Raw genomic sequence first — 25,613 nt, forward strand, 5'->3', positions numbered from 1 at the left:
GCCTCAGCCGCCATAACATCACCATCACAAGCCTGCCCCCTATGGGTGCCTCTGATCATGTTGTCATACAAGGCAACATACGACCCCAGCAGCACACCACCCACAGAAACAATAATACAAATAATAATAAAAATGAGAGCAGTACTACACAGCAAAGCACCTCCAGCACATACTGGTTGTGGAGCGAGGAACGCATTGCGTCCCTGCGTGAAGCTCTTGCTACCTGCAATCTGCAGTACGATCCACATCCCACTGACCCTCAGCCAGTAACCTCATTCTGGAACTTCTGGAGAGACCAGATACTGAAACTAGCCGTGCACCACTGCCAAGTGACCAGAAGCAAGTCCCGCAAAAATTCTCCGCCCACTCGTCCCTGGATGACGAAGGATCTCCTCAGCCAGATCAAAACAAAGCACAAACAGTTCCGCACCTACAAGGCGACCCAACTAGACTCAGATTGGAAACTGTACACAGCCCAGCGTAACCGAGTAACCGCTCTTTTGCGGCAGGCTAAGTCCGACTTTGTCCAGCAAACAACGTCAACGGGTACAAACCTCCACCGTCTACTGAAGCACCTGAAAAAACCGCCTAAGCAAACAATTCCCACACTATCGACAGCCAACTCCACTGCAGCCACGGCTATGGAGAAAGCAATAGCTCTCAACAAGTTCTTTATCTCCCAAAGCCAACAGTCCATCGACAAGACCACCTGTACTACACCAGACATCAACACTACCCCTGACATCAGTCATACTCTAAATACAATCGCAGCAACAGTGGAAGAGGTCGAGAAGCTTCTATGCAGTCTAGACACTGGCAAGAGCCCAGGCTTTGACAACATCCCAACTCGGCTCCTGAAAGAAACTGCAAAGGAAATCTCCCCATCTCTCACTAGTCTCTACAATCTGTCCTTCAGAACCGGAGAAATACCACAGGATTGGAAAGACGCAACTATTACACCCATCCCCAAGTCGGGCAACCCCTCCCATCCTACCAACTACCGACCCATCTCCCTGCTCAGTATAATATCAAAAACACAAGAAAGAATAGTCCACTCTCGTCTGTACAATCACATAGCACCGCACTTACCCTCCAACCAATCCGGCTTCAGGAAACAAGACGGGACCGAACTTCAACTCGCACGGATCGTCCACCAGATATCCACAGCTAGGGATGCGGGGAAGCATGTTGTAACGTGTTTCTTCGATCTCAGTAAAGCCTTTGATCGTGTATGGCATCAAGGCTTGCTGAAAAAGCTGAGCCACTATGGTGTCGACGGCAAGGCTCACAATTGGCTCGAAGCCTACTTGACAGGACGCAGACAGCGGGTGCAGGTTGAAGGCACAACATCCGCCTTCATACCAATACCAGCAGGAGTGCCCCAGGGCTCGGTCCTGGGACCACTTCTGTTCCTGGCGTACACCATTGACCTGCCCACTGCCTGTGAAAATGCTACAACCTCGTGTAGCCAGTTCGCGGACGACACCGCACTAATTGCCATTGCAGGCAGCTACATTGAGTGTGAGGCTGTGCTACAAAGAAGCGTCGATGCCGCAGCAGAATGGCTAGAGCGCTGGCACCTGCTAGTCAATAAAACGAAAACCGTCATCCTCCCGTTCTACCATGCTAACCGACCCCCACCACGACTACCCGAAATAAAACTTGGCCAAACCCTATTAGAAACAGTAACACAACATCGTCACCTCGGCATCATCTTTCAGCACGACCTAAGATGGTCAGCCCACCTTGACTTTGTGCTGAAGAAAGCCGTAAAATCTTTTAATATTCTCTTTAGGCTCAAATCAACTCTACACACTAAATCACTCTCTCTCATTTACAAAACGTATATCCTGCCTATAATTGAATATGCATGCATTGCTGTCACCCCGCTCTCAATCGCAGCCCTTGACCGTCTTGAGCGAATCCAGCGCAAGGCGGCCAGAATCTGCCTCCGTCTCCCCCTTTACACTCCTCTGGATCATTCAACACTGCTCCATCGGCTCAAATGGCCGACAATGTTCTCTCGCCGCAAAGTGAAGCTCACCCTTCTTGCTCACTCCATAAAATACCAATATGCCCCACAACACATATGCTTGCTCAACACCCCCGCTCAAGTTACGGCCCAGTACAGCCTTCGACACGCACGCACTTGGCACCTCCCACCCTCCAGAACCGATCGCTGTAAAGACTCCCCACTGTACAAGTCCCTAGAATACTACAATGCCCTCCCTGCTAGCATTCGTGACGTCTCCTCCCGACCTGCTTTCAAACAAGAAATCTGCTCACTGCTGATTAACTCAATCTGCTCCTGCAGCGCTCACCCTCTCCCATACTTGTAAAGTTCAAAGTGATGTAAATCACTTTCCAACTGTTTAACCCACAATCTCACCTTCTCATCAATTTATCTCTTATTGGCGATGGTGCCATCGTGAGAATAAAGAATTCAAACAACAACAACAACAACAACAACAACAACAACAACAACAACAACAACAACAACAACAACAACAACAACAACACCCCGAACACTCAGTGTGTTTGCTTTCGACACATCCTGTGACGAAGTTTGCGCATCTCCAAGCGACGGGACCTTTGGTCCGTCGTTTCTTGTTGTCGTCATCATAGCCGTAACCAGGGTGGCACAATTCGAGGGCTGCTTGAGTGACCCTTTGAACGTGGCAAACTTCGCTGTATTCTCTGCTATTTGTAGTTGCAGTCACATAATCTGCCAGACATGGCATTTCCTCTGGGCTGGACTCATCTTCCCCCTCGAACATAAAGTCCCAATCATTATCGACGGATCGGTTTGCTTGACAGACTCCCGGACGCCTGATCGAATCAGGACATAAAGGTCTTTATGGAAGTGAACATCTGGCCTTCTGATAACTCCCACTTCTGGAAACGCTCTAGCAAAACAGATCTGGGTTTAGTGACCGATCTGCCGGCCGATTTCCTACTAACACTTGACGTGGATCCGATATCCGACACCGGTATACTCACCTCGCTGTCCATCACCAGTACAGGATCAGCTCCTTCAGAAGTAGAATGAAAACTGAAGATATCCCGACGCTAAACGGAGACACGTGATGCGCAGAAATATGCGCAGAAGACGAGTTTTTGATTTCCTATCGAGCTACCTTAACCCTTCGTGAGTCCACTGGTTTTGGAGAAAATGATCAAATTTTCCATTCCGACAATAATCCTCTGTAACTCCAGTTTTTGAGAATTTGTAGTTACAAGTTGTGTTTTTTTTCTGAATGGAATCGTTCAGCTGAATCCAAAACATTATGTTTAAATGTTGCCATGGTTACCAATGTTACCATATTAGGCACCGTATTGTCATAATCAAGAGTATAGCCGCGTTATTTACAGAATGCTCCATAGGAAGGAAATAACACCATACTTTATGTACAAATATACAGTAGGCTCACAGCACTGGGATAAGATATCCTTCACAGGTAGTGGCGTGCATGGTAAGCGGCTTAGCAGTCGCGGTCACTCCTGGCGTGATGTGGAGGTGAACATCGCACGTAGTGCAGTAGGTTGCACACTGGTGATGCTTGTTACCCACTTCTGTGCAGTTTCTGCAGTTCTTCCTTTGCCTCACTCCAGGTATATGAAGCCGAGCAACAGTAACCTGGACATCCTGTGGAACAGGCACTGGGCGATACGAGCGCTTTGGTGGCGGTGCATGCTCATCAATCGATGACAGCTGCCGGATGAGGTTACAGCGGAAATCCGAGTGCTGCAAGTTGCATCATCGAGTTATCACCCCTGGATGCTGTCTCTGCCACAAGTGAAAGAGGTGGTATGCATTGACAGCGCACATGTCGACCATATCCAAGAAGATACTCTTCCAGTATTTCTTCGTTTTGCGAAGCACACGATGCGTTTCGATCAGCTGATCGAACGTGGAGACTCCACCCATGCTGCTGTTGTAGTCTCTGATGCACACTGGCCTCTGCACTTCCATTTGCTGGTGTGCACCGTCAATCTTGACATTTCTTGTTACTGTATCATGCTCATCGCCCTGATGTATGTTGCTGTACATTGACACACACGGCTTGTCCTTCCATTGCTGGTACAGGTGACCTCCGTTGCGAACATAGCGTGTTGCACCTCGCTCTGCATGTTTCTCGAACTGTTTCATGTCGGTCCGCAATACGGCTGGAAATCCAATGCGGTTTGCGAGGATGGTGCCAAACCAACGACATTTGCTTGGTACGAAGAGATGTGGCCAGGGTTTCGGAAGTGTAAAAATTGTCCGTGTAGATCACACTTCCGGCACGCACGTCACTGACAAGCCGCATCACCACAGCATGAGTCAGGCCATTTTCACCTCCAGGTTGTTGGCCTGTGTAAACTTCAAAGTTTACAACATTGGGGCTTTGGGCGTCGCAGGCAGCGAAGACCTTGAAGCCGCATTTGACGGGCTTTTGGGGCATAAACTGCGGAAAAAGAGTGCTTCCCTTGCACTTGACCATGCGCTCGTCAACTCTAACGCAGTTGCCAGGAATGAACAAACGCTTGCAGGCCGCCTGCACGTGGTCGTGAAGGTATCGCACCTTACGAAGCCGATCATTTACATCCTCTGTCCTGAAGTCCACAACCTTGAGGAAGCACATCAGCGCTAAGTACCTCCGCTAGGTTCGAATCATGCAGCGTGCATAATTTCTGTTGTACAACGATGTAACGCACCAGTAGTCCCTCGTCGCAGGTAGAGGATGAAATCCCTGGAAGAAGAGAAATGCAAGGAGGCTATAGACCTTATCACGGTCGGTCTCCTTCCACACACCATCCGTCTGGTACGTCTTTTTTTCAGCGACATGCTCGTGCGCATACAAATTTGTAAACTTGACAATTGAATCCACAACTTCGTCCCTGAAATATAGTTCGAAGAAATCAAGTTCACATGTTGGAGCGAAATTATCAGGTAGGTTCAAACCAGTCCCAGTTATGTTGAACTCAGGTGTATTGGTTTGCAGCTGGTCAACATCATCATAGCCACTACAACTTTCGTACTGTCTACCACGTCCTCGTCCTCGCCCTCTTGCAGCTCCGCGTCCTCGCCCTCTTGCAGCTCCACGTCCTTGCCCTGTCGCAGCTCCACGTCCTCGCCCTCTTCCACCCGCGGCAACACCTACTGCTTGTCCTCTGTCTCGTCCAGCGCCATGTCCACGAGCAGCAACGGGAACAGGAATAGCGATATCGTCAGCCGAATCGGATCTTATTTCCTCCAAATCAGAAAAGAGATCGTCCTTCAAGCGATCTTCCTTGTCAGGCGAAATAAAATCGTTACCCGAGTCTCCCACCTCGTCGCCTGAAGAGCAAGCGATATCCTCTACTGGGAGATCTGCTTGGTCCGCGTCTTGCATTAGGCGAAGAGCCTCGTCTGCATCCATCGCTGGAAAAGAGAAATGATTTCTCGTGAATTTTTTTCAGTTGCAAATATGGCATCTGGTGTGTTCTTTGTTGTCGCTTCTTTTTCTGACTTCTTCAGTCAGTTTTGAGTCTCACCAGTGTCCCTGCCCTCCCACCCTTCATTTCTGTGCATATTATCAGGGGCATACATGGGGCGGTTCCCAGGATGCCCGGAAAATTTCAATGTGGGTACGGAGAATGTTTTGATCCAGGCCCAGCGTGCAGTGCAGTGCATGCATACCAGGGAGTCGTAAAAGACTTTTTACGACTCCCTGATGCATGCCTAGCGCCTGCAGCCCGCCTCACGGTCCGAGGAGGAGGCCCGAGGGTGACTATAATTGTAGGCCAGGTGTAAAAGTGCTGCTGGGGCATTTTGTGACACAGCATAGACCTACTGAACTAACGGGGTGCAACAAAGTCTCTACATACGAGTTACATGGATTCTTCGATCTCAGAGCCACTTCCTTTGAAGTTTGTTTCGACAAAGTTGGTTACGTTTTTGACGATGCTTTCGCTTTGCGGAAAAGAAAAAAAGAAGAGTGAGCAGGAGGCATAGTGTGTAGCCAGTGAGGAAGGTCAAGCCATAGATGGGATTGCGGACGCACCTGACTTGCAAGTGAAGTCTGCAACGAGCAGCACAGAGGACGGAATCGTCGGCGAAGCTGTAGAGCGACCGTTCTTGGAAGCTGCTTGATCATCCAATACTTACTTCAGTGACATTGGAGTGTGTTGGAAAGGATATTCTGAAAGTGTACGTTCACAGTGAAATCCCTGATTCCCCCGAAATTTGCCGGACACGGAAAAGATTTCCATCATCGACAATCATTGTGCGCCACTGAAGGCGAAGGATTTCGTTTCCTGTGCGTGTCCAGAAGGATGGCAAACAGCGCCGCTTTCAACTATACTGGTTGGAGGAGTTTCCCTGGGAAGTCTTTTGACCGGCGTGCCATGGTGGCTTCTGCTTGCGATACGTATAAGAGCACCAGCTGTGGGATATTGGTTGATCAGTTGGCACGGGAACCGCTCCTGGAGGCGAGCGGTGTACGCCCCTGATTATCATTGCTTTTTATTACTGTTTGCTGTGATGTGCTTGCCATGCCTACATGATGCCTAATCGCCATTGGGGATATACACCCGGCTTTTTCCCTCACAAATGCGTCCGTCGGAGCGAGGGTTTTTTCCCGGCGGGCTCGGTCCAGGAAAATTAATCTGACAGTCCCAAGTGGTTCTGCATCATGGCCTATTCCTGCTATCCACTGGCACGCCTATTCTATCTGAGACACTCTGTTCTCAGTCCTTGCTTCCATACCTCACTCGTTATCCGGTTCACATCTGGCTGCGGCCAACTACCCTTCATCTGGCTGCGGCCAACTATCCTTCACTTTGTGTGTTGTCGCTATTGCTGTCTATGTCTCTTTGTATGCCAGTATATGTGGAGCGAGAAGTCAAAATTCTAATTTTGACATATCGCAAAATCAATTTCAAAGCGTGCTATCAAAAAATTTTAATGGCGACCTACGTCATGTGTAGTACCTATGTCATGGAAATCTTCTCAGCTACGCGGTGCTAAGTGTCTCTGCACGATGCGGTAAGCCAGTCAAGCGTGACGATCAAAAATGTGAATTGGAAACGAGCGAAATCGCTCGTTGAGCGCACAAAGGGTTAATCAGTTTAAGTCGGGTGGTACCACCCGAAGCCGCGTTCGTCTCCCCTAGCTAGGTCTACCCTATTCGTAAATTCACCCTTCTTTTCCTCCTACTCCACGTAGCTCCAACTGCCTTCCGTTGTTAGGCAAGCCCCAGATATGCCCAAATTCCGGACCCTCGTCAGACAGCACTTCAGTATCTTCCAGTGAGCAAAATGTCGGTCACCACTTCCGCTGCACACCTCGCTGGGCATCCCATTGTTTTGTAACTTGCTAATCCCTACCCGTTTTGTGGACGTGCTTTTTTCTTTCTTTTCTCTCTTCTTTCGTGGTTGGTCTCGCCCTATCCTCAGTTCAATTGGCTGTCTTGACATGCTACGAAAGGCAGAATCAAATAAAGTTTAATAAATAAATAAAATAGCTAAGATTCTAGGCTGTAGCGATGGCATTATGACCTTCGTGGTGGCAAACGTGGGCTCAATGTGCTCCTCTTGGGACGAGCTTTTCAGGCAGCCCAAGGCTGAAAAATAGCGTTAAAAGGAGACCAAAGTTATGACCCTGAGAATTATGGAATTTGATGTGAGTTGAGATCAGTTCAGTGTGCGTACATTTTTTCCCTGCATAAAGGGGTAAATACTATGTAACTAATCATGATTTTTGTTTTTCTAATCCGCTGCACACACAGGGGACTGTGGATCACCACCAGACACTATTCCTCATGGTACCTTAGCTGACGGCGGTGGAAGGAATCCAGGCGAGACAGAACGGTCACACTGACCCCCCACGTACCCGAGTTGTACGTCAGTACTGGAATAATAAAAGTGTTGTACAGCCGCAGACGCAACTTCTCGCTGATGTGCTGATGCCTCTTCCAGAGGCTCCATAGGGACTGAAATGCTGCAGTCGCCAGCTGTTTTCGTCGCATAATATCCTCTTCGTCGCCCAGCAGCGAACCCAGCTTGCGCGTTGTCCTCCACTCTTCATCGATCCTGTCCGCACTTCTGAAGATTTCCATATACTCAGTTTTGTCCCGGTTCATGATCAGGGACCACTGTGGTAGCACCGTGCTGGCAGTCGCCTCCACGTCCGCCAGCCAGGACTTTGAGGTGCTGACAAAGTCTGCATCATCCGCCTATACAAGTTCGAGCGGCAGACCGTTGTCGCTGAGAGGTCTTGCTGGCACCTCTTGCCTTAGTTGTCGGAGCGCAGCCTCCAGGTAAATCGTGAAGAGAACGGGGGAAAGGCAATCCCCCTGTGGCGTCCCCTTCGTTGTAGCAAATGATTCCGACTGGCACCTCCCAAGCCGAACACGAAGTCTGGTGTTGGAGATCAAGACCCTGATCAAGCGAACGTCATCGTCACTCAGAAACGCCTCCAGAACAGTCAGCAAGGTGTCTCGCTTGATCGTGTCAAAAGCCTTCGACAGATCAATGCCCAACAGGTGAACGGTGCTGTGGTAGCGCTGGGTCTTTGCCACAAGCCATCGATGCGCCCATGCCACATCCGCGGTGGATCGGCCAGGGCGGAAGCCGCTGTGCGTCTGGGCTAGGTACTGGTCAACCTTGGGTCTGACTCGAGCTAAAGTGAGGAGTGGCAGGGTCTTCTGCAGCGTGTTGAGAAGAACTATCGGACGTAAATTTGATGGTGGTCCCAGCGGCTTGTTGGGTTTCTGAAGTGGGATCAGACTGCCACTGCCTATATGAACCACCTCGTGTTGCTCAAACATGCCGTTGAAAATGCTGGTCAACACAGGAGCCAAAGCATCACTTGCATACTTCATCAGTTCTGTGGGGATACTGTCGTCTCCTGCGGCCATTGTTCAGTTTCTCGAGACAGCCTGCAATCTCTGAAGATGTAATGGGAGTTTGCAGAGGACTTGGCTGTCCCTGGAACGGTGAGATGTCTGTGGCGCTTGGTGAGCTGAACTGACTTGAGAAATGGCTTCCAATTGCCTCAGCTGCTTCCTTCTCGTTTACTATGATTTTTCCGGTGTTGTCAGCAACTGTAGGCTTCACAGCTCCACGTCTCCGCATTAACTGACCAGCTTTGAACATTCGAGCACCGTCCCGCAACTTCTCCACCTCCTTTGCCTTTTCGTCCAGCCGTAATTCTGCTTCCTTCAGCGCTGTTCTTCTGATGCTGTGAAGAATGCGGTTGCATTCCTTCTTCAGGCCTGCCCGAGTACCGGTGTTGGTGATATTTTCGATACGTAATTTTAGTTCTTTTTGAGCCTGAGACAGTCGGCGCAGTTCAGGGCTGTCCTTCACACCACGCTTTGTCCGGGCCTCTAGACCTAGCGATTTCTCTGCAGCATTCTTTATCACCGATGCTGTTTTCTGCCACAGCAATGCCGGTCCCCCGTCCTCCGTATCCACAGCAGAACCACCATCTGCCAACTCTGCGACGACTGTATCAACGTATTTCTCCCGGATCCGTGGGCTTGAGAGCCATAGTATGATATGCATATCAAAATCAAGCTCTTTTCTTGCTCTATGTCAATGTGTACTGTATTTTCATATTGCAGTTGAAAGGAACTAAAAATTCAATATGCAAGGGAAATCAATTGAAAAATATGCCTTTTTGAGCCATCTACAGGGCCAGAGACATGTACATGTACATGTATGATGATTACTGTAAAATCATGTACAACTACATGTACATTGTATACATATAGGTGTGCTGGTAAATCCAACAATTTTGAAGCCAACATAAAAAAGGAAGAAAAAGCCCCCCCCCCCCCTTGGCTGCATTTTCTTGCATGTGTGCCTTTATAATAATATCCATCACCAGTGCACCATAGGTTCTGGTACTTCTGCATGACAGGTATTGTACTTGACTGACAGGTACTAGGTACTTGAAATAGCTGTCAAAAGCCCAGAAAGTCGTTATTCAAGCAGTGAATATGACCACCTGGCACTAAAAGCATGTCGCTATACGCGAATTGTCGTTATTCAGATAGTTGTTATATCCGAAGTTAAATGTATACAGTTAGATGGGACTTTGCTCTGGGCATGGAAATTCGGTCGTTATTCGCGAATTGTCGTTATATCCGCAGTCGTTATTAGCGAAGTTGTTGTTGTTTGGCTTTATTTAAAGTGGAGTTCCAAAACAGGCCTAAACCTAATGACAATGGTCCCACTGATAATAAGAGAAAAGAAAAATATATAATAATAAGCGGACAAACAGAACCAAGAAGAAGATACAGCTGTAGTTAGATAACTAATATGAGCACGGCAGCAGGGGGAAAAAAGTCACAAGCACGGCAACCGGGAAGAAAGGAGTGAGTGAGTGTGAGAGAGAGAGAGAGAGAGAGAGAGAGAGAGAGAGAGAGAGAGAGAGAGAGAGAGAGAGAGAGAGAGAGAGGGAGAGAGAGAGAGGTAGTGAAGCAGATGAGTTCATCCTAGTTGACGGTACTGCCTAACAGAAAGGCCAGGCTTAGCGATTTGAAAGTGGAGCGCTTTCTTTCGAGGCGTGCTGTGTCTGGGAGCTGGTTCCACAGGATAGCTCCAGCATGGCTAATGCGCTTAGCTGAGGATGCAGTGGGGGAGACAGGAATGATGAGTAACTTGCTGCTCCCTCCTCGTGTTCGGAGAGAGGGACTACGGGTGAAAAAGCTTGCAAACAGAGTACTTGAAGATTTGTTCAGGCAGCGCCAAATGAATACAAGAATGTGCATGTGGGTGTATATGCTGAGGGTATGGGCATTCATGCGTTCAAGTAAGGGAGCCGTGTGAGTGCGAGGGGCTGCCCTGCACACCGAGCGAGCCACACGTTTGAACAAACTATTTAGGCGCTTATCCTGATAAGACGATAAGAAAGGGGCATAGGCAGCAGATGCATAGTCAAATTCTGATAGTATAAAGGACCTGAAAAACTGAACACGGCAAGAAAAAGGCAAACATGCTGCACTTCGATTTAGTAGCCCAATCTTAGTGGCAACGCGGCGTGCAACATGGCTTGTCATGGTGTTCCAGCTCATGTCTGAGTCGAAATGTAGGCCAAGATACTTGGCCGTTTTCACAACAGGCAGCGTCTGCCCATTACAAATGACATGCAGCTCAAGTGCTTGAGATGGGGATGGGGGAATAGGCAATATCTGTGTCTTTCTTTCATTAAGAATTAAACCACGGCCCTTCAGCCAGGTGACCAGGTGCTGAACAGCAGCTGAAAGGTGTGCAGAAACAGCTTCCGCAGACTCCCTGCTACATCGTCTAGAGATGTCATCAGCAAACTGGATTGCTCCCACATTAAACGGCGATAGTTCTTCTGCTATGCCGCGGGCATAGACAATAAATAGCAGTGGGCCCAGTACCGACCCCTGGGGGACACCTGAGTAACTGGTGTACGGGAGACTTCTAGTCTGGCCAACCTGAACGTACTGTTCTCTATCAGAGAGGTAATCCACCAGCCAACAGAGTGCCGTGTCGCAGATGCCAAGTTCGAACAGATCTTGCACAAGAGTTTGATGTTTCACTTTATCGAATGCCTTTGACATATCAACAAAGGCTACACCTGTGTTGAGTTTGTTCATATGGGCCTCACAGATACCTTCCACAGCTAGCACTAGTGCGTCGGATGTAGAGTGGTGGGATCTGTAGCCGAATTGAGTTGGCGGGAATAAATTGCTCTGGACTAGATATCGTGTGAGTTGCTCGTGGACTATCCTTTCCAACACTTTGGATGCAATCGATAACAAGGACACTGGTCGATGATTCTTTGGCATGCTCGGATCTCCACCTTTGAAGAATGGCGATATCCTAGCACTTTTCATCTGGGCAGGAAATATGCCCTCTCTCAGGGACTTGTTAAAGATCAAAGTCAGGGATGGCGCCAGTACGTCTGCATGTGCGCGGAGAAGGGCTGCAGAAATGTCATCATCAACGCTGGACTTGGCTGGATTTAAACGTTCGAGGAGCTTCCTCACTCTGGCAATAGACACTGGCGCAAAGGCTGTCAGATCAGTGCTTGAGGCGGGCCCGTAGGGAAATGAGAGATGCACTGGGCGGCTGGCGTCCTCTACTATCTCTGCAAAGGTGTTTCGGATGGCATCAACAGAACATTGAGGTGGCTGAGATTGTCGATGTTTACCACTCAATTCTTTGATCGTGTGCCATGTCTGTTTGGTATTGCCAGACGCAGCTCGAAACTTGGATTGGTAGTAGGTCTCTTTCTGTTGCCTATTATAGCTGGTAGCTTCCCGCCTGGCAGCCTTGAAAGCTGAGTGGGAATGTTCTGTTCCATCACTAAGCCACCTCCTATGGAGCCGGTTGCGTTTGGTCAAGAGGTGTAATAACTGGCGGTTCATCCATGGTACTGATTTTTTCTTGCGTCGAGGGCTTGGTGCAAGAGGAGCATGTCTGTCTAACACTTGTAGAAAGCGGCTGGCCCACTCAGTCCACATGACAGTTGGGCTTCCGTCAATTTCACAAAAATCCTGTTGGACCAAATCTGCCTTGAACTGGTCATGATTTATGTTTCGGTAGTGTCGCCGTAGCCCAGAAGTTACAGTACTTCTTACTGGGCTGAGTTGAAATTCACTGAGAACTGCTGCATGGTCACTGAACGCGATGGGGATAACAGTAGCCATATTTAGAGGGTCGAATGTATTGTAAAATTGATCCAGTGTGGTTGGTGCAGAGTTTGCTGAGAACCGAGTCGGCTGGTGACCTCCGGGATATAAACTGTAGCTGGCCACGAGGTCAGAAAGATAATGAAGCTGTGGATCTGGAGGTGCTGTTGGATTGGTGTTTATGTTGATGTCGCCACAAATAATCACGTTCTTCCCGGGCATTATAGCTGAATGGAGATGGTCGTCCAGGCAGTCCCAGTATCGAACTGGCTCAGATGGAGGTCGATAAATGGTTCCTATCAAACAAGTTCCAGATTGGCAATGGATTTCTCCCCAGCAGCTCTCAATTGCCGATTCTGTGAGGTCCATTCTTGGCTTGACCAGGAGGGATGCCTTGGAGTACAGGCAGACTCCTCCACCGGCCTGATCTTTTCTGTCTGAGCGCAGTATGTTGAAGCCATCCAAAGCTATCTCTCCATCAGACACGGTGTCGTCTAGCCAGGTCTCGTTTACACAGATGATGTCAGGACTGTGAAGGTCGGCAAGCCATGCCAGCTCTCCAACTTTGTTCCTCAGGCTCCTAATGTTCAGCAGTAAAATTCGAATTGTTGGAGTTTGCGTTTGCATATTCAGTTCATGAGCAGCAGGGTCGTTGCCTAATCTTCTTCCAGTCATTGCACAGATATATTATCCACATCCTGACTTAGAGATGCAAATGCGTTGCCAACAGTGACACTAAACTTCGCAGCTTGCGTCTCGGGCGGCGAGTCACGCTGATAGCCCCGTGATTTCTGGCCTGGAGTCCGGGCCGGTGCTCCACAGGTGTCATCTAGGATATCGCAATCCACGCCGTATCCGCTCTTACTGTGGTCCGTGCGGCTGCTGCTGCTGTTGGTGGTCGTGGTGCTGCTCTGCGCTGTTTGTTGATCTCCACTGGCATCAGACTGGGTGTACTTATCGAAGTTCCACTCTCTTGTGTACACAGGCCTTGGCCAGAAGCGCTTGTTGCTGAGAAACGATTCGTCCGCTGCACTGGCAACAATACGCGCAGTGGAGGATTTTTCTTTTTGAAATATTTTTACGTCAAACACTTGGACATTGTGGTCAGCCTCAGCTGCTCTTGCTGCGATGAACTCCTTCAGCTGGTCTGCAGTAATTGCATGCATCAGATTTCCGACAAACAGGACTCTCTTCTTCGCTGTGGGTTTGGTGGAGGTGATGAGTCGCCATGTGGCGTCCGAATCCTCACTCATCTCTTCAAATTTCGGCAAGCGATCCACACGTGGCGGGGTCAACTCCGAGCTGGTCCGGGTGTACCATGTGTACGGGAGTTGGACGGCTTGTTTGAGCTGTCAACGTCGGATCTGACACTGCTGGTCAGGTCCATCTCGGGATCAATGGGTCGTGAACTCTCTACGGGTACGGCGGACTGTGAACGACTTTCTGTGCCTGTACTACGTTTATTTCGATTTCGGCGCTGCCTCTGGCTGGTTGTTTCTTGCTCTCTCTCTCTCTAGGTCTGCAATGGCGGAGGAGTTTGATTTACAAGACGCACACGTAACATTGCCGATGTCCAAATTTTGGCATAGGCGAGTGTCGGCCAGATCCTCTCTCAGCTGGGAAAGTTCGGAGCTCAATCCACTAATCCTTCGTTGATATCGTTTCTCCTGGTCCTGAAGTTGGCTTTCAAGACGAGCTAGAGTTCTCAGCACTTCTACAATATTGTGTTCGATGCTAGGCAATGAACGAAGCTGTGTATGGACCTGTTCGGCGCTCACCAGCTGCTCAGTGTGATCTGGGCTAGCCATCCCACCCAGGCTGTTGGGGCTAGTCCCCAAAAGCTACCTAAAAACTACGGAAAAACGAGAGCCTCAATACACGCAACCTACTTTAAGGCAAAAATTGTTCTTTTGGTGGTCTTGACTGTATGTCCTTTCCCTTTCTACATAATATGTAACTAATCATTATTTTTGTATTTCTAATCCGCTGCACACACAGGGGACTGTGGATCACCACCAGGCAATATTCCTCATGGTACATTCCCAACTGGAAGTCCAACAACAGCTGGAAGTAAACTCACGGTGATGTGTGATACTGGATATACAGCTGATACTACGACATCACAGAAAATATCTTGTGGCACTGATGGTAGTTGGACACCGACGCTTACGAATCCTTGTATCCGTGAGTATTTCTAATGTTTTAACCCTTTGCATGCTGAGCCCCTTTTCTCCAATCTACTGGCTTTCCAGCGCACTGACTCTCTTAGTGGAGTATGCACTTACAGCTCCGAACGAAATTTATTCTCATTTCACTCCACCTTGATGGATTTTCATCGTCCTTGGCTCGTTGGAAAGATCAGGACTAAGCGAATCCATTCTGGCAGGTATCAGCTCCATAGACACATCAGGGACACTTCCATGTCCTCTCCAAACTACTCCACCGTGCCTCGGAACGGCACAACAACTCAATTTCACATTCTTGTTCGGCTTCTTGCCCAAATTCAACCGATTTTCACAATTCAAACTGCGCTGCAAAGCTGAGATCCAAGCGCTTCATTTGATGTCCATTACGCATGCGCCGTGCCAAAGGGAAATCCCCTGGCACGCTCCCCTACAAAATGAAGTCATGCACAAACAAATTCGCCTTCACTCTGGGCTGTGATTTCCGTGTTCATCTTGTCGCCGCTCAATGAATTCTTATCCAATGGCGAAGATCTTCATATCCTCGGAAAGATAAGGTCAAGACCTTTTCAAAGGTGTGTTTATTGTCGCGATGCGTTTATGGTTGACGAAGTTACAAAAGTTTGTACACTGGTCTATGCACTGTGATATATCGCGCGAATGTTTTTGCGAGTTAACTCGTACGTAGTGGATCAGGTCATGAATAAAGCGCGAGTTAACTCGTACTCAGCAATCTTCGGGGTGCTGAGTCGAATGGTCTTGATCCGAGGAAGCTGCGACGTTCCCCTTCTCCTTTATTCCCAATCGAACTCGCACACTTCCACCGAAACCCGGTGACTGCGCCCTACTAGATAGCGATTTGTATGCAAAATGTCACTAAAAACGCCATTTCGTTCTTATAAAAGCACGAATGACCGCGATTGGCCCATATGTTCTAGTCTTTGGGATGCTGAGTCGGTTGGTTTTGGTCCAAAAAAGCGGCGATGTACTATTCGGCCCTTATTCCCAATCGAACATGGCTGAACAAGCGATCACGTGCTCGTGCGCACACCAGTCACCTGGTCACCGTGCCAGCAGGCGACAACTTTCACACCAAGGTTCAACTCAAAGGTTCAAAGGTTCGACTCGAGTGACGTAAACTCTACCAAACATGCTGTAAGTTGTAGCCTGCAGGCACAGTGACCAGGTGACTGGTGTACGCACGAGCACGTGACCGCTTGTTCAGCCATGTTCGATTAGGAATAAGAGCCGAACGCTGTATCGCCGCCTTTTCGGACCAAAACCAGTCGACTCAGTGTCCAAAAGACTACAAGATATGGGCCAATCGCCGTCATTCGTGCTTTAAGAAGAGCAAAATGGCGCTTTTAGTGACATTTTGCATACAAATCGCCATCCAGTAGGGCGCAGTCACCCAGTTCCGGTGGGAGTGCGCAAGTTGGATTGGGAACAAAGGATGAAGGGAGAGTCTCAGCTTCCTGGGACAAAGACTATTCGACTCAGCACCATCCCTCACAGGACATGCTGCTTTTCAGTAATGCCACTACCCGCTGTATTATCATTTCCTTTACTGGCCTAACTGGCTTTTTAAAACTTTATTACCCACTCTATTCAGTATCATTACCTTCACTGGCCTTCTATACTTTATCCTCCTTTTTAGTCGATATCATGTGATCAGGCTAATTTGCCTGTTTGTTCTTCGACTCTAAATAAACAAACAACAACAAACAACAACAACAACAACACCCCGAACACTCAGTGTGTTTGCTTTCAATACATCCTGTGACGAAGTTTGCGCATCTCCAAGCGACGGGACCTTTGGTCCGTCGTTTCTTGTTGTCGTCATCATAGCCGTAACCAGGGTGGTGCAATTCGAGGGCTGCTTGAGTAACCCTTTGAACGTGGCAAACTTCGCTGTATTCTCTGCTATTAGTAGTCGCAGTCACATAATCTGCCAGACATGGCATTTCCTCTGGGCTGGACTCATCTTCCCCCTCGAACATAAAGTCCCAATCATTATCGACGGATCGGTTTGCTTGACAGACTCCCGGACGCCTGATCGAATCGGGACATAAAGGTCTTTATGGAAGTGAACATCTGGCCTTCTGATAACTCCAACTTCTGGAAACAGATCTGGGTTTAGTGACCGATCTGCCGGCCGATTTCCTACTAACACTTGATGTGGATCCGATATCCGACGCCGGTATACTCACCTTGCTGTCCGTCATCAGCTAAGGATCAGCTCCCTCAGAAGTGGAAGGAAAACTGAAGATATCCCGACGCTAAACGAAGACACGTGATGCGCACGTCAGGCGAAATTACTGGTCAATCGGCGACACGCATTTTTCACAAAAATTTGCGTTTCACCTGCGGGGAGAGTATGCGTGTACTCGAGTCTCATCCTGAGCACGTTTTTTTCTCCGTTTTTTCAGCTCCAGCATAGCTGTATTTTTCATTGCAAAGCCGTCCTCGATTGTTGTGTTCGTTGTTCAAACGAAGTGGACATTCAATCATGAAGGCAGAGGACAAAGGAGCCTGATTGGAGTTTCTCGTGGCATAAGGCGGCCATACACAGACACTTTGGGATTTTCTGAACATAAAATACCGTACGCACGATGCTGAGATCAATTTGTGCAATATCAAATTGTTTGTGATCTACCACATCGAGCAGAACGGGATCCAAACACAAGCTTACCGACGGTTAGGCTGCCGACCTGACTGGAAAAATGATCCCTGGCTTCACCAGACGCCAGAAGTCGGACACCATGTCCCTTGCCGCGACGTCCATCTCCAAAAAGAACTCCATCTTCGTCGTGACAAGGCTTGAAATCATCGTGACTCAATATTCAACCGAGATTCGCGGTCTCACCCTTTCTCAGATCGAATCATTTTTTGTTGTAGCAGTTGCAGGGCAGATCCCCGCCACTACTTCAACAGAAGATGGCTCCAAAGCATGCCTGGAACAAGCCATATCGAGGTTGCAAGCCACCCATCTCAGCACTTTTTTTGAAGAAATTCGAAATTTCAATGGTGGAAGATATACTATGGAGAGAATTTCAAAAAGTATGTTTCGCGGAGCGATCGCTCAACCTACGTCATTCAAACTTTGCAGGATGGTTCAGACGTACATGCTAGGCATGGAACCACAGAAGATGATATCATAGCTGACACACAGAGTCACACACACAGCAGATTCGTGTGCACAGATACTAAGACAGTGGACGTCGTCATCTTCTTCCCGCTGATCTCAAATGTACTATGACGTGCTCATGGCCAGCAATCAAGGACATCTGAGAGTTGTAATTTTTGTACTCCTCCGAGGTGTGATTTTTGGCGTGCTGGGCCAAGCACAAGGAAGCCAACTGCAAAAAACTGCAGAAAATCGTTGTTGTTTGATCCTTTGGTGTAATCTTTGTTTCTAGTCGAAGCTGGTTGCTGTTTGGAGCAGAAACGCTGAAATTGACTATTTTCTGCATGTACTCATACATGTACTCATGTACTCAGGCATGCAGTCTCACTCGTATTTTAGCTATTTTTCTGGAATGGATGCTGCTCTGCGCCCCTTGGTGAACATTTCCTGCGCTCGTGGAGCAGCTGAAAAGGACCACTGGTATGTCTGGTTCCTGGTTTGAAAGTGGAGAGTCGACTTTTGTGCCTTGAAAAAGGAGTAGAGAGCGATAAAGGTACGTCTGTGGCTGATTTTTGAGTGCTCCTCGTACATTTTTGATCGTGATAGAAATTCTCAGACCAAAGTCAGACCAAAGTCAGCGCGATGATGGTCGTACAGTTTTCTTGTGAATTTTTTAGTTGTTTCATCTCGTATCTATGTCAGTATCGTGATGGTGAAGTGGAGAGGGTGATTTTCTTCCTCTAGGCTTCGTTCGGCCGACTTTGCTTCGTCCTCGTTGAAAAGTGATCCTGAAAAAAGGTCGATTCGCAAAATTATGTTGATTTTCAATGTACGAGATGACATGCGATTGCTGGCTATGATTTCGCCTGACGTGGAGGTGAACATCGCACGTAGTGCAGTAGGTAGCACACTGGTGCTGCTTGTTACCCACTTCTGTGCAGTTTCTGCAGTTCTTCCTTTTCCTCACTCCAGGTATCTGAAGCTGAGCAACAGTAACCTGGACATCCTGTGGAACAGGCACTGGGCGATACGAGCGCTTCGGTGGCGGTGCATGCTCATCAATCGATGACAGCTGCCGGATGAGGTTACAGGGGAAATCTGAGTGCTGCAAGTTGCATCATCGAGTTATCACCCCTAGATGCTGGCTCTGCCACAAGTGAAAGCGGCGGTATGCATTGACAGCGCACAAGTCAACCATATCCAAGAAAAGACTCTTCCGTATTTCTTCGTTTTGCGAAAGCACACGATGCGTTTCGATCAGCTGATCGAACGTGTCGACTCCACCCACGCTGCTGCTGTAGTCTCTGATGGACACTGGCCTCTCCACTTCCATTTGCTGGTGTGCACCATCAATCTTGACATTTCTTGTCACTGTGTCATGCTTATGGCCCTGATGTATGTTGCTGTACATTGACACACACCGCTTGTCCTTCCATTGCTGGTACAGGTGATCTCCGTTGCGAACATAGCGTGTTGCACCTCGCTCTGCATGTTTCTCGAACTGTTTCATGTCGGTCCGCAATACGGCTGGAAATCCAGTGCGGTTCGCGCGGATGGTGCCAACCAACGATATTTGCTTTGGTACGAAGAGATGTGGCCAGGATTTCGGAAGTGTAAAAATTGTCCGTGTAGATCACACTTCCGGCGCGCACGTCACTGACAAGCCGCATCACCACAGCATGAGTCAGGCCATTTTCACCTCCAGGTTGCTGGCCTGTGTAAACTTCAAAGTTTACACAATGGGGCTTTGGGGGTCGCAGGCAGCGAAGACCTTGAAGCCCCATTTGACGGGCTTTTGGGCATAAACTGCGGAAAAGGAGCGCGTCCCTTGCACTTGACCATGCGCTCGTCAACTCTAACGCAGTTGCCAGGGATGAACAAACGCTTGCAGGCCGCCTGCACATGGCGGTGAAGGACACCGCCTTATGATGCCGATTATTTCATATCCTCTGTCCTGAAGTCCACAAACCTTGAGGAAGCACATCAGCGCTTCTCTTCTCTCTCTCTCCTTCTCTTCTATTTTCTTTTCTTCTCTCTTCTCTTCTCTTCTCTCTCTTCTTCTCTCTCTCTTCTCTCTTCTCTCCTTCTCTTCTCTCTCTTCTCTTCTCTCTCTCTTCTCTTCTCTCTCTCTCTCTCTCTTCTCTCTTCTCTCTCTTCTTCTCTCTCTCTCTCTCTCTCTCTCTCTCTCTCTCTCTCTCTCTCTCTTCTCTCTCTCTCTCTTCTCTTCTCTCTCTCTCTCTTCTCTTCTCTCACTTCTCTTCTCTCTCTTCTGTTCTCTCTCTTCTCTCTCTCTCTTCTCTTCTCTTCTCTCTCTCTTCTTCTCTCTCTCTTCTCTCTCTTCTCTTCTCTCTCTCTTCTCTTTCTCTCTCTCTTCTCTTCTCTCTCTCTTCTCTCTCTCTCTCTTCTCTTCTCTCTCTCTCTTCTCTTCTCTCTCTCTTCTCTTCTCTCTTTCTTCTCTTCTCTTCTCTCTTCTCTTCTCTCTCTTCTCTTCTCTCTCTCTTCTTTTCTCTCTCTCTTCTCTTCTCTCTGTCTTCTCTTCTCTCTTCTCTTCTCTCTTTCTTCTCTTCTCTCTCTCTTCTCTTCTCTCTCTCTCTTCTCTCTCTTTTCTCTTCTCTCTCTCTTCTTCTCTCTCTCTTCTCTTCTCTCTTCTCTCTCTCTCTCTCTCTCTCTCTCTCTCTCTCTCTCTCTCTCTCTCTCTCTCTCTCTCTCTCTCTCTCTCTTTTTCTCTCTCTTTCTCTCTCTCTCTCTCTCTCTCTCTCTCTCTCTCTCTAACTCTCTCTCTCTCTCTCTCTCTCTCTCTCTCTCTCTCTCCCTCTCCCTCTCCCTCTCCCTCTCCTTCTCCTTCTCCCTCTCCCTCTCCCTCTCCCTCTTCTTTTCTCTTCTCTTCTCTTCTCTCTCTTCTCTCTCTCTTCTCTCTCTCTTCTCTTCTCCCTCTCTCTTCTCTTCTCTCCCTACAAGTCTCTCTCTCTTCTCTTCTCTCTCTCTGAATGCGGACCCTGTGCTGCCGTACTACTACAAGTCACAAGGTTCAAGTGCCTGCATGCAGCATGGTGCACGAGTCGCAACAAGCAAGTACCAGGTGCATACCTAAAAGTAGCGTATGTGAACATCTATATTTACGCCAAAAACAACGAACAGCGCCAAAGCCCCCTCCCCCACCACACACACACACGAACAAAATAATATCGTCTTTAAAAAAATACCGATACTTACAGACGGCCCCTAACTGTGCAAAATATACATTTTATCAAAATTATACACCTACAGTTATACAACAGTCGGCAGTACCAAGACAATAACTTGTTCTCCTGACTATGCCGTCAATCCTTCTGCAACAACACAAACTATCACATGCCAAGCCAATGGTACTTGGACAGTGCCTGGTGTGCAACCATGTCTACGTAAGATATTTTTGATTTCAACGAGAGTTTATAGTAGAGAAAAGAACCAAGGAAGTACAAGTTATGTTATAATGTCCACAAACACCACCAGTAACGAAACAATCAGCCCATGCGATAACACTGTACGACACTGACCAACGGTACTGACGTTCTACAACTAACTGACCATGAGCTCTAGCACGTCTTGCATGCGCACTCCAACAGCTGTATGTAATCGTATAACTTTGAACCTTCCAAGTGGGAAGGCGCATCCTAGCACCTCTTAACCCTTTAAGAGCCGCCCCATACTTGAATGCGTCGTAAACGACGCATTCAAATGCAAAACTTCAAAAGATCGTAACTCAGTCCAATCTCGCTCAAATCCAGTGATCGAAATATCCAGGGCGAAGAGAAAACTCTCACCTGTCGGGAGAAACAATCCGCGAAGCGCTGCGAGCAACGGTTCCTGAGATAAATCACACGTAAGTTGAGCCGCGATCGCGGCAATTTCAAAAGCGCGCAGTGCGACTTTAGTATTGAGAATTTTGAGACTTTTCCACAAGTTGGTGTACTCGATTTTGCACGGGTTTCACTGTTGATATTGTCAAGAGTACACAGCGAAAAAATTGGAACTCCACAATCGAGTAAAATGAAACATCTGGAGCGGGACGCAATTGGACGCATTTGGGGCATTTTTCGTACTGTCGCTGCGATCTAGCGCTGGATAGACGGTGTGCTGGCTATCATGATCGACCTCATTCTCTTCCTCTCGCGGAGACCTTTCCAGGAAGCCCTAGATTGTGAGGATTGAGTGAGTAGAACTGAAGCTATGATCCAAGGAACACGAAAAATGCAGAATTTTGAAAATTTCCTGTGGCTCTTAAAGGGTTAAGATTTCAAAAGATTTAAACTGAATAGAGCTGCCAAGTAATTCACAAGAGGCAGATATAGCATGAACGTTTTGTGAAGGACATGGTTGTGAATGTATTTTTTTATCTGCTGCTGCTTCTATTTTCAGCAATGCTCCCGACTGTGACATACTCCAGCAATTCAACATCAATAACTGCACACTTTTCCGCCTTTGAAAACAGGACCACAGATTTCTGTGTGAAAAATAATACATTCAAATATGTTCTATGCCAAAACACTTTGAATGTGACGATATCAGGTCTCTATCCATACACAAACTACTCAGTATCTTCCAACACAAAAACTGGTCAACTGCCATCACAGTTTACTGCTGCTGTGATTGTGATGACCAGCGCTTCAGGTAAGCCACCTCAGTTAAATGTATGTCAATCATTAAATTGCACTTCAACTTAGCACCTCTGCACATGTTGTACACTTCGTGTATTCGGCAACAAACTTTTAACGGGGAAGTGCATCGATGTTTCAAGTAGGGTTCAGATGAAAGACAATTTGATGTCGGTTCGAATGGCACATCTCTCGCTTCCATACGATAAGCCAAGCGTGCCAAATCACCAATTGTATGCTCACGTTACTATAGCGACCAGCGCATTGATGACGCACGTTCTGCTTAGCACCTTGGGAGAGAAGGTAGATCATTGCAAAATTTGGTCATTTTCAATTTATTGTGTTCACAAAGTGAAAGAAGGATGTATTCAATTCTGTTAGTGTCGTGAACTGTTCACTATTAGTCCTCTCGGCTGTGTACTTTGACGTAACACCGACAGGAGAAAGCTGGAGTGAGGAGACATCAGCAGACAAGCGAAAATAGTGACGAACAAAGTGGTGAAATCTTGGTTGGGACAAATGAGACGTTCAGCATTTACCCAAACCAAGGACCACGCCGTTTGATCTTTCAACTTGCTGAAGATGGATGTGATGCTTCCTGGCAACTCTTCTATCTCTCGAAACATCTTCTGAACCCAGGTGAGACGACGGGTGGTGAAGATTGACGAACGAAATTATGTCGTACTTTTTGGACAGTTTGCTGAACATTTCTCAGAAGAGATGGCGAATACCAAGCACCTTCTACAAGAGGAGCCATTTCCTAGGCTGCAGTAAGCCTAGGGATATGCAGGATATGGCCAGCAATCGAGGACATCTGATAGTTGTAATTTTTGCCCTCCAACAAAGTGTGATTTTTGGCCTGCTGGGCCAAGCACAAGGAAGTCTTCTGCCAAAAAACTGAAGAAACTGGTTGTTGTTTGATCCTTTGGTGTAATCTTTGTAGCTAGTCAAAGCTAGTTGCTGTTCTGAAATAGACTATTTTTCGGTTCCCGGTTTGAAAGTGGACAGGCGACTTTCGTGGCTTGAAAAAGGAGTAGAGAGCGACAAAGGTACGTCTGTAGCTGATTTTTGACTGCTCCTCGTGCATTTTGGTGGTTATAGAAAATTGTCAGACCAAATTCAGCGCGGCGGTGGGCGTGCAGTTTTCTTGTTGACTTTTTAGTTGTTTCATCTCGTACCTACATGTATGTCAGTATGGTCATGGTGAAGTGGACAAGATGATTCTCTTCCTCTAGGCTTCGTTCGGCCGACCTTGCTTCGTCCTCGTTGAAAAATGATGCTGAAAAAAGTTCGATTCGCAAAATATGTTGATTTTCAATGTACGTGATGACATACGATTGCTGGCTATGCGGGCCGACAAACAGTTCACGGCATTAACAGCATTGAATACAGCACTTCTTTCACTTCGTGAATGCAATAAACCAATTGAAAATAACCAAATTCTGCCGTGATCGACCTTCTCTCTCTCACGGAGCTAAGCAGAATGTGCGTCATCGATAAGTTTTTTACATTAAGTTTGGCTTATCATATGCAAGCAAGAGATATGCCATTCGAATCGATATCAAATTATTTTTCATCTGGACCCTACTTGAAAAATCGATGCACTTCCCCTTTAACCTTTTCCGCGCCATGGACCCGTTTACACGTTTTTTTCAGTATGAGCAGATTGGCCATGGACGCGTTCACGCGTTCTGTCTACATTGTGCAATGTACACTGTCAGGGCACACGGTTGGGATGCCAAAACTCGATTACGTGGGAGGACATCTTGAAATCTGATCACCATAGAAATGAGATCGCGTGACCTGAGCTACATGCACGCGGCAGTGCGTGGAGCACAGCAAGGACTCGAGGTTTTGTGAGTTGCAGTGACTGACAAGAAGAAGTAGAACTGAGGAAGACGGAGACCGGCTGGGGCCTTTCGTTCCACTTTGGTAAATTGCGCAGTGAGTTTGGTTACCGTTCACCGTCGTTATTATTGTTTCTTTCCGAGCCCATGTGTTGGGAGCAGTGTTGGCCTCGTAAGCCGAAGGCTTCAGACATTTCGCACGCGGACTCCTGCGATAAGTAGAAGTTGCAATTTCTGCAGTCTTTGCTGAGAAAGGGATCAACATCTATCTCGTCCGCTGATGCGCTGGCGCAGGTGAGGAGAGATAGAGAACAAGAGCTCCTTGACGGAATGAAGAAAAGACTCACACCGTGTTCCAGTTCTAGCTCGTTATCTCTGTTCTCAGAGTGTTTTGTAAATACACGTATACGAGTGAAAGAGCCGTGCCACGCTGCTGTGAGAAGTGACGATGGAGAGTTGTGAATTATTTGATATACCACTCTGTTTCGTTGCAAGAGAACGAATCAAATGGCTTCGCCGTTGTACTGGTCAAGTATTTTAGGTTCGCCATAGCTGCTGAAGCACACAGCAGTAGAGCACCGATGACATGCCGACAGCAAACAGTGAAGAGTTTTCAAGAGTTTGTCAGTCACGGAGGAAACATTGCAAAAAACGCCTTGCTGCTGCCTCGCTGGTATAGTTTCAGCATCTACAACGTATATACACATGCTTCCTTCCTTGTCGTCGCGCACGGGAGTTCTCGTACGCCCCTGCCGACTTACCTCACTTCGAAACTGTATAAGGTAGCACAATATTGGCCGATTTTGACAATCGATGGCTCAAAATGTTCAGAAGATGCTAAGCTGTACAAAACATGTTTATTGCAGGCTATAGACGAGTGTACAAACTGTCATAATTCAGTGCGAAATTCTCGGATTTCTAGAAAATGAGACACCGCTCGAAAGGTTTCAGCTTTCCAGGGGTATAAAGTTCTTTGCGATACGACAAGGTATGACCGAGCAGCGAAACATTGAATGGCCAGAATGCGCAAATTTCACATTTTGGTTGTCGATACAATTCTTGTTTTCGACTTCGCGCGGGCTAGGGATTTTCCCTAGAGATAGGGCATGCACAGTGAACTTCAACGAGCACACTTGAATCTCAGCTTGATTCTCAGCATTTCCAGTTTGAATCGTGAAAATCCGTTC

At 47.7% G+C, this 25,613-nt stretch overlaps 1 protein-coding gene across 1 annotated transcript in view; it reads left to right on the forward strand.

Annotated features, from left to right (window-relative positions):
- Window positions 1-25,613, forward strand: part of LOC135827824 (tyrosine-protein phosphatase Lar-like) — a 183,464-nt gene that overhangs the window by 50,336 nt on the left and 107,515 nt on the right. Inside the window, exons 8-9 of the mRNA XM_065340253.1 lie at window positions 14,634-14,819; window positions 22,344-22,595. Of these exons, the coding sequence (XP_065196325.1) occupies window positions 14,634-14,819; window positions 22,344-22,595 (438 nt within the window). The remainder of the gene's footprint in view (window positions 1-14,633; window positions 14,820-22,343; window positions 22,596-25,613) is intronic.

This window comes from Sycon ciliatum, chromosome 12 (assembly GCF_964019385.1).
Source record: "Sycon ciliatum chromosome 12, ocSycCili1.1, whole genome shotgun sequence".
NCBI lineage: Eukaryota > Metazoa > Porifera > Calcarea > Leucosolenida > Sycettidae > Sycon > Sycon ciliatum.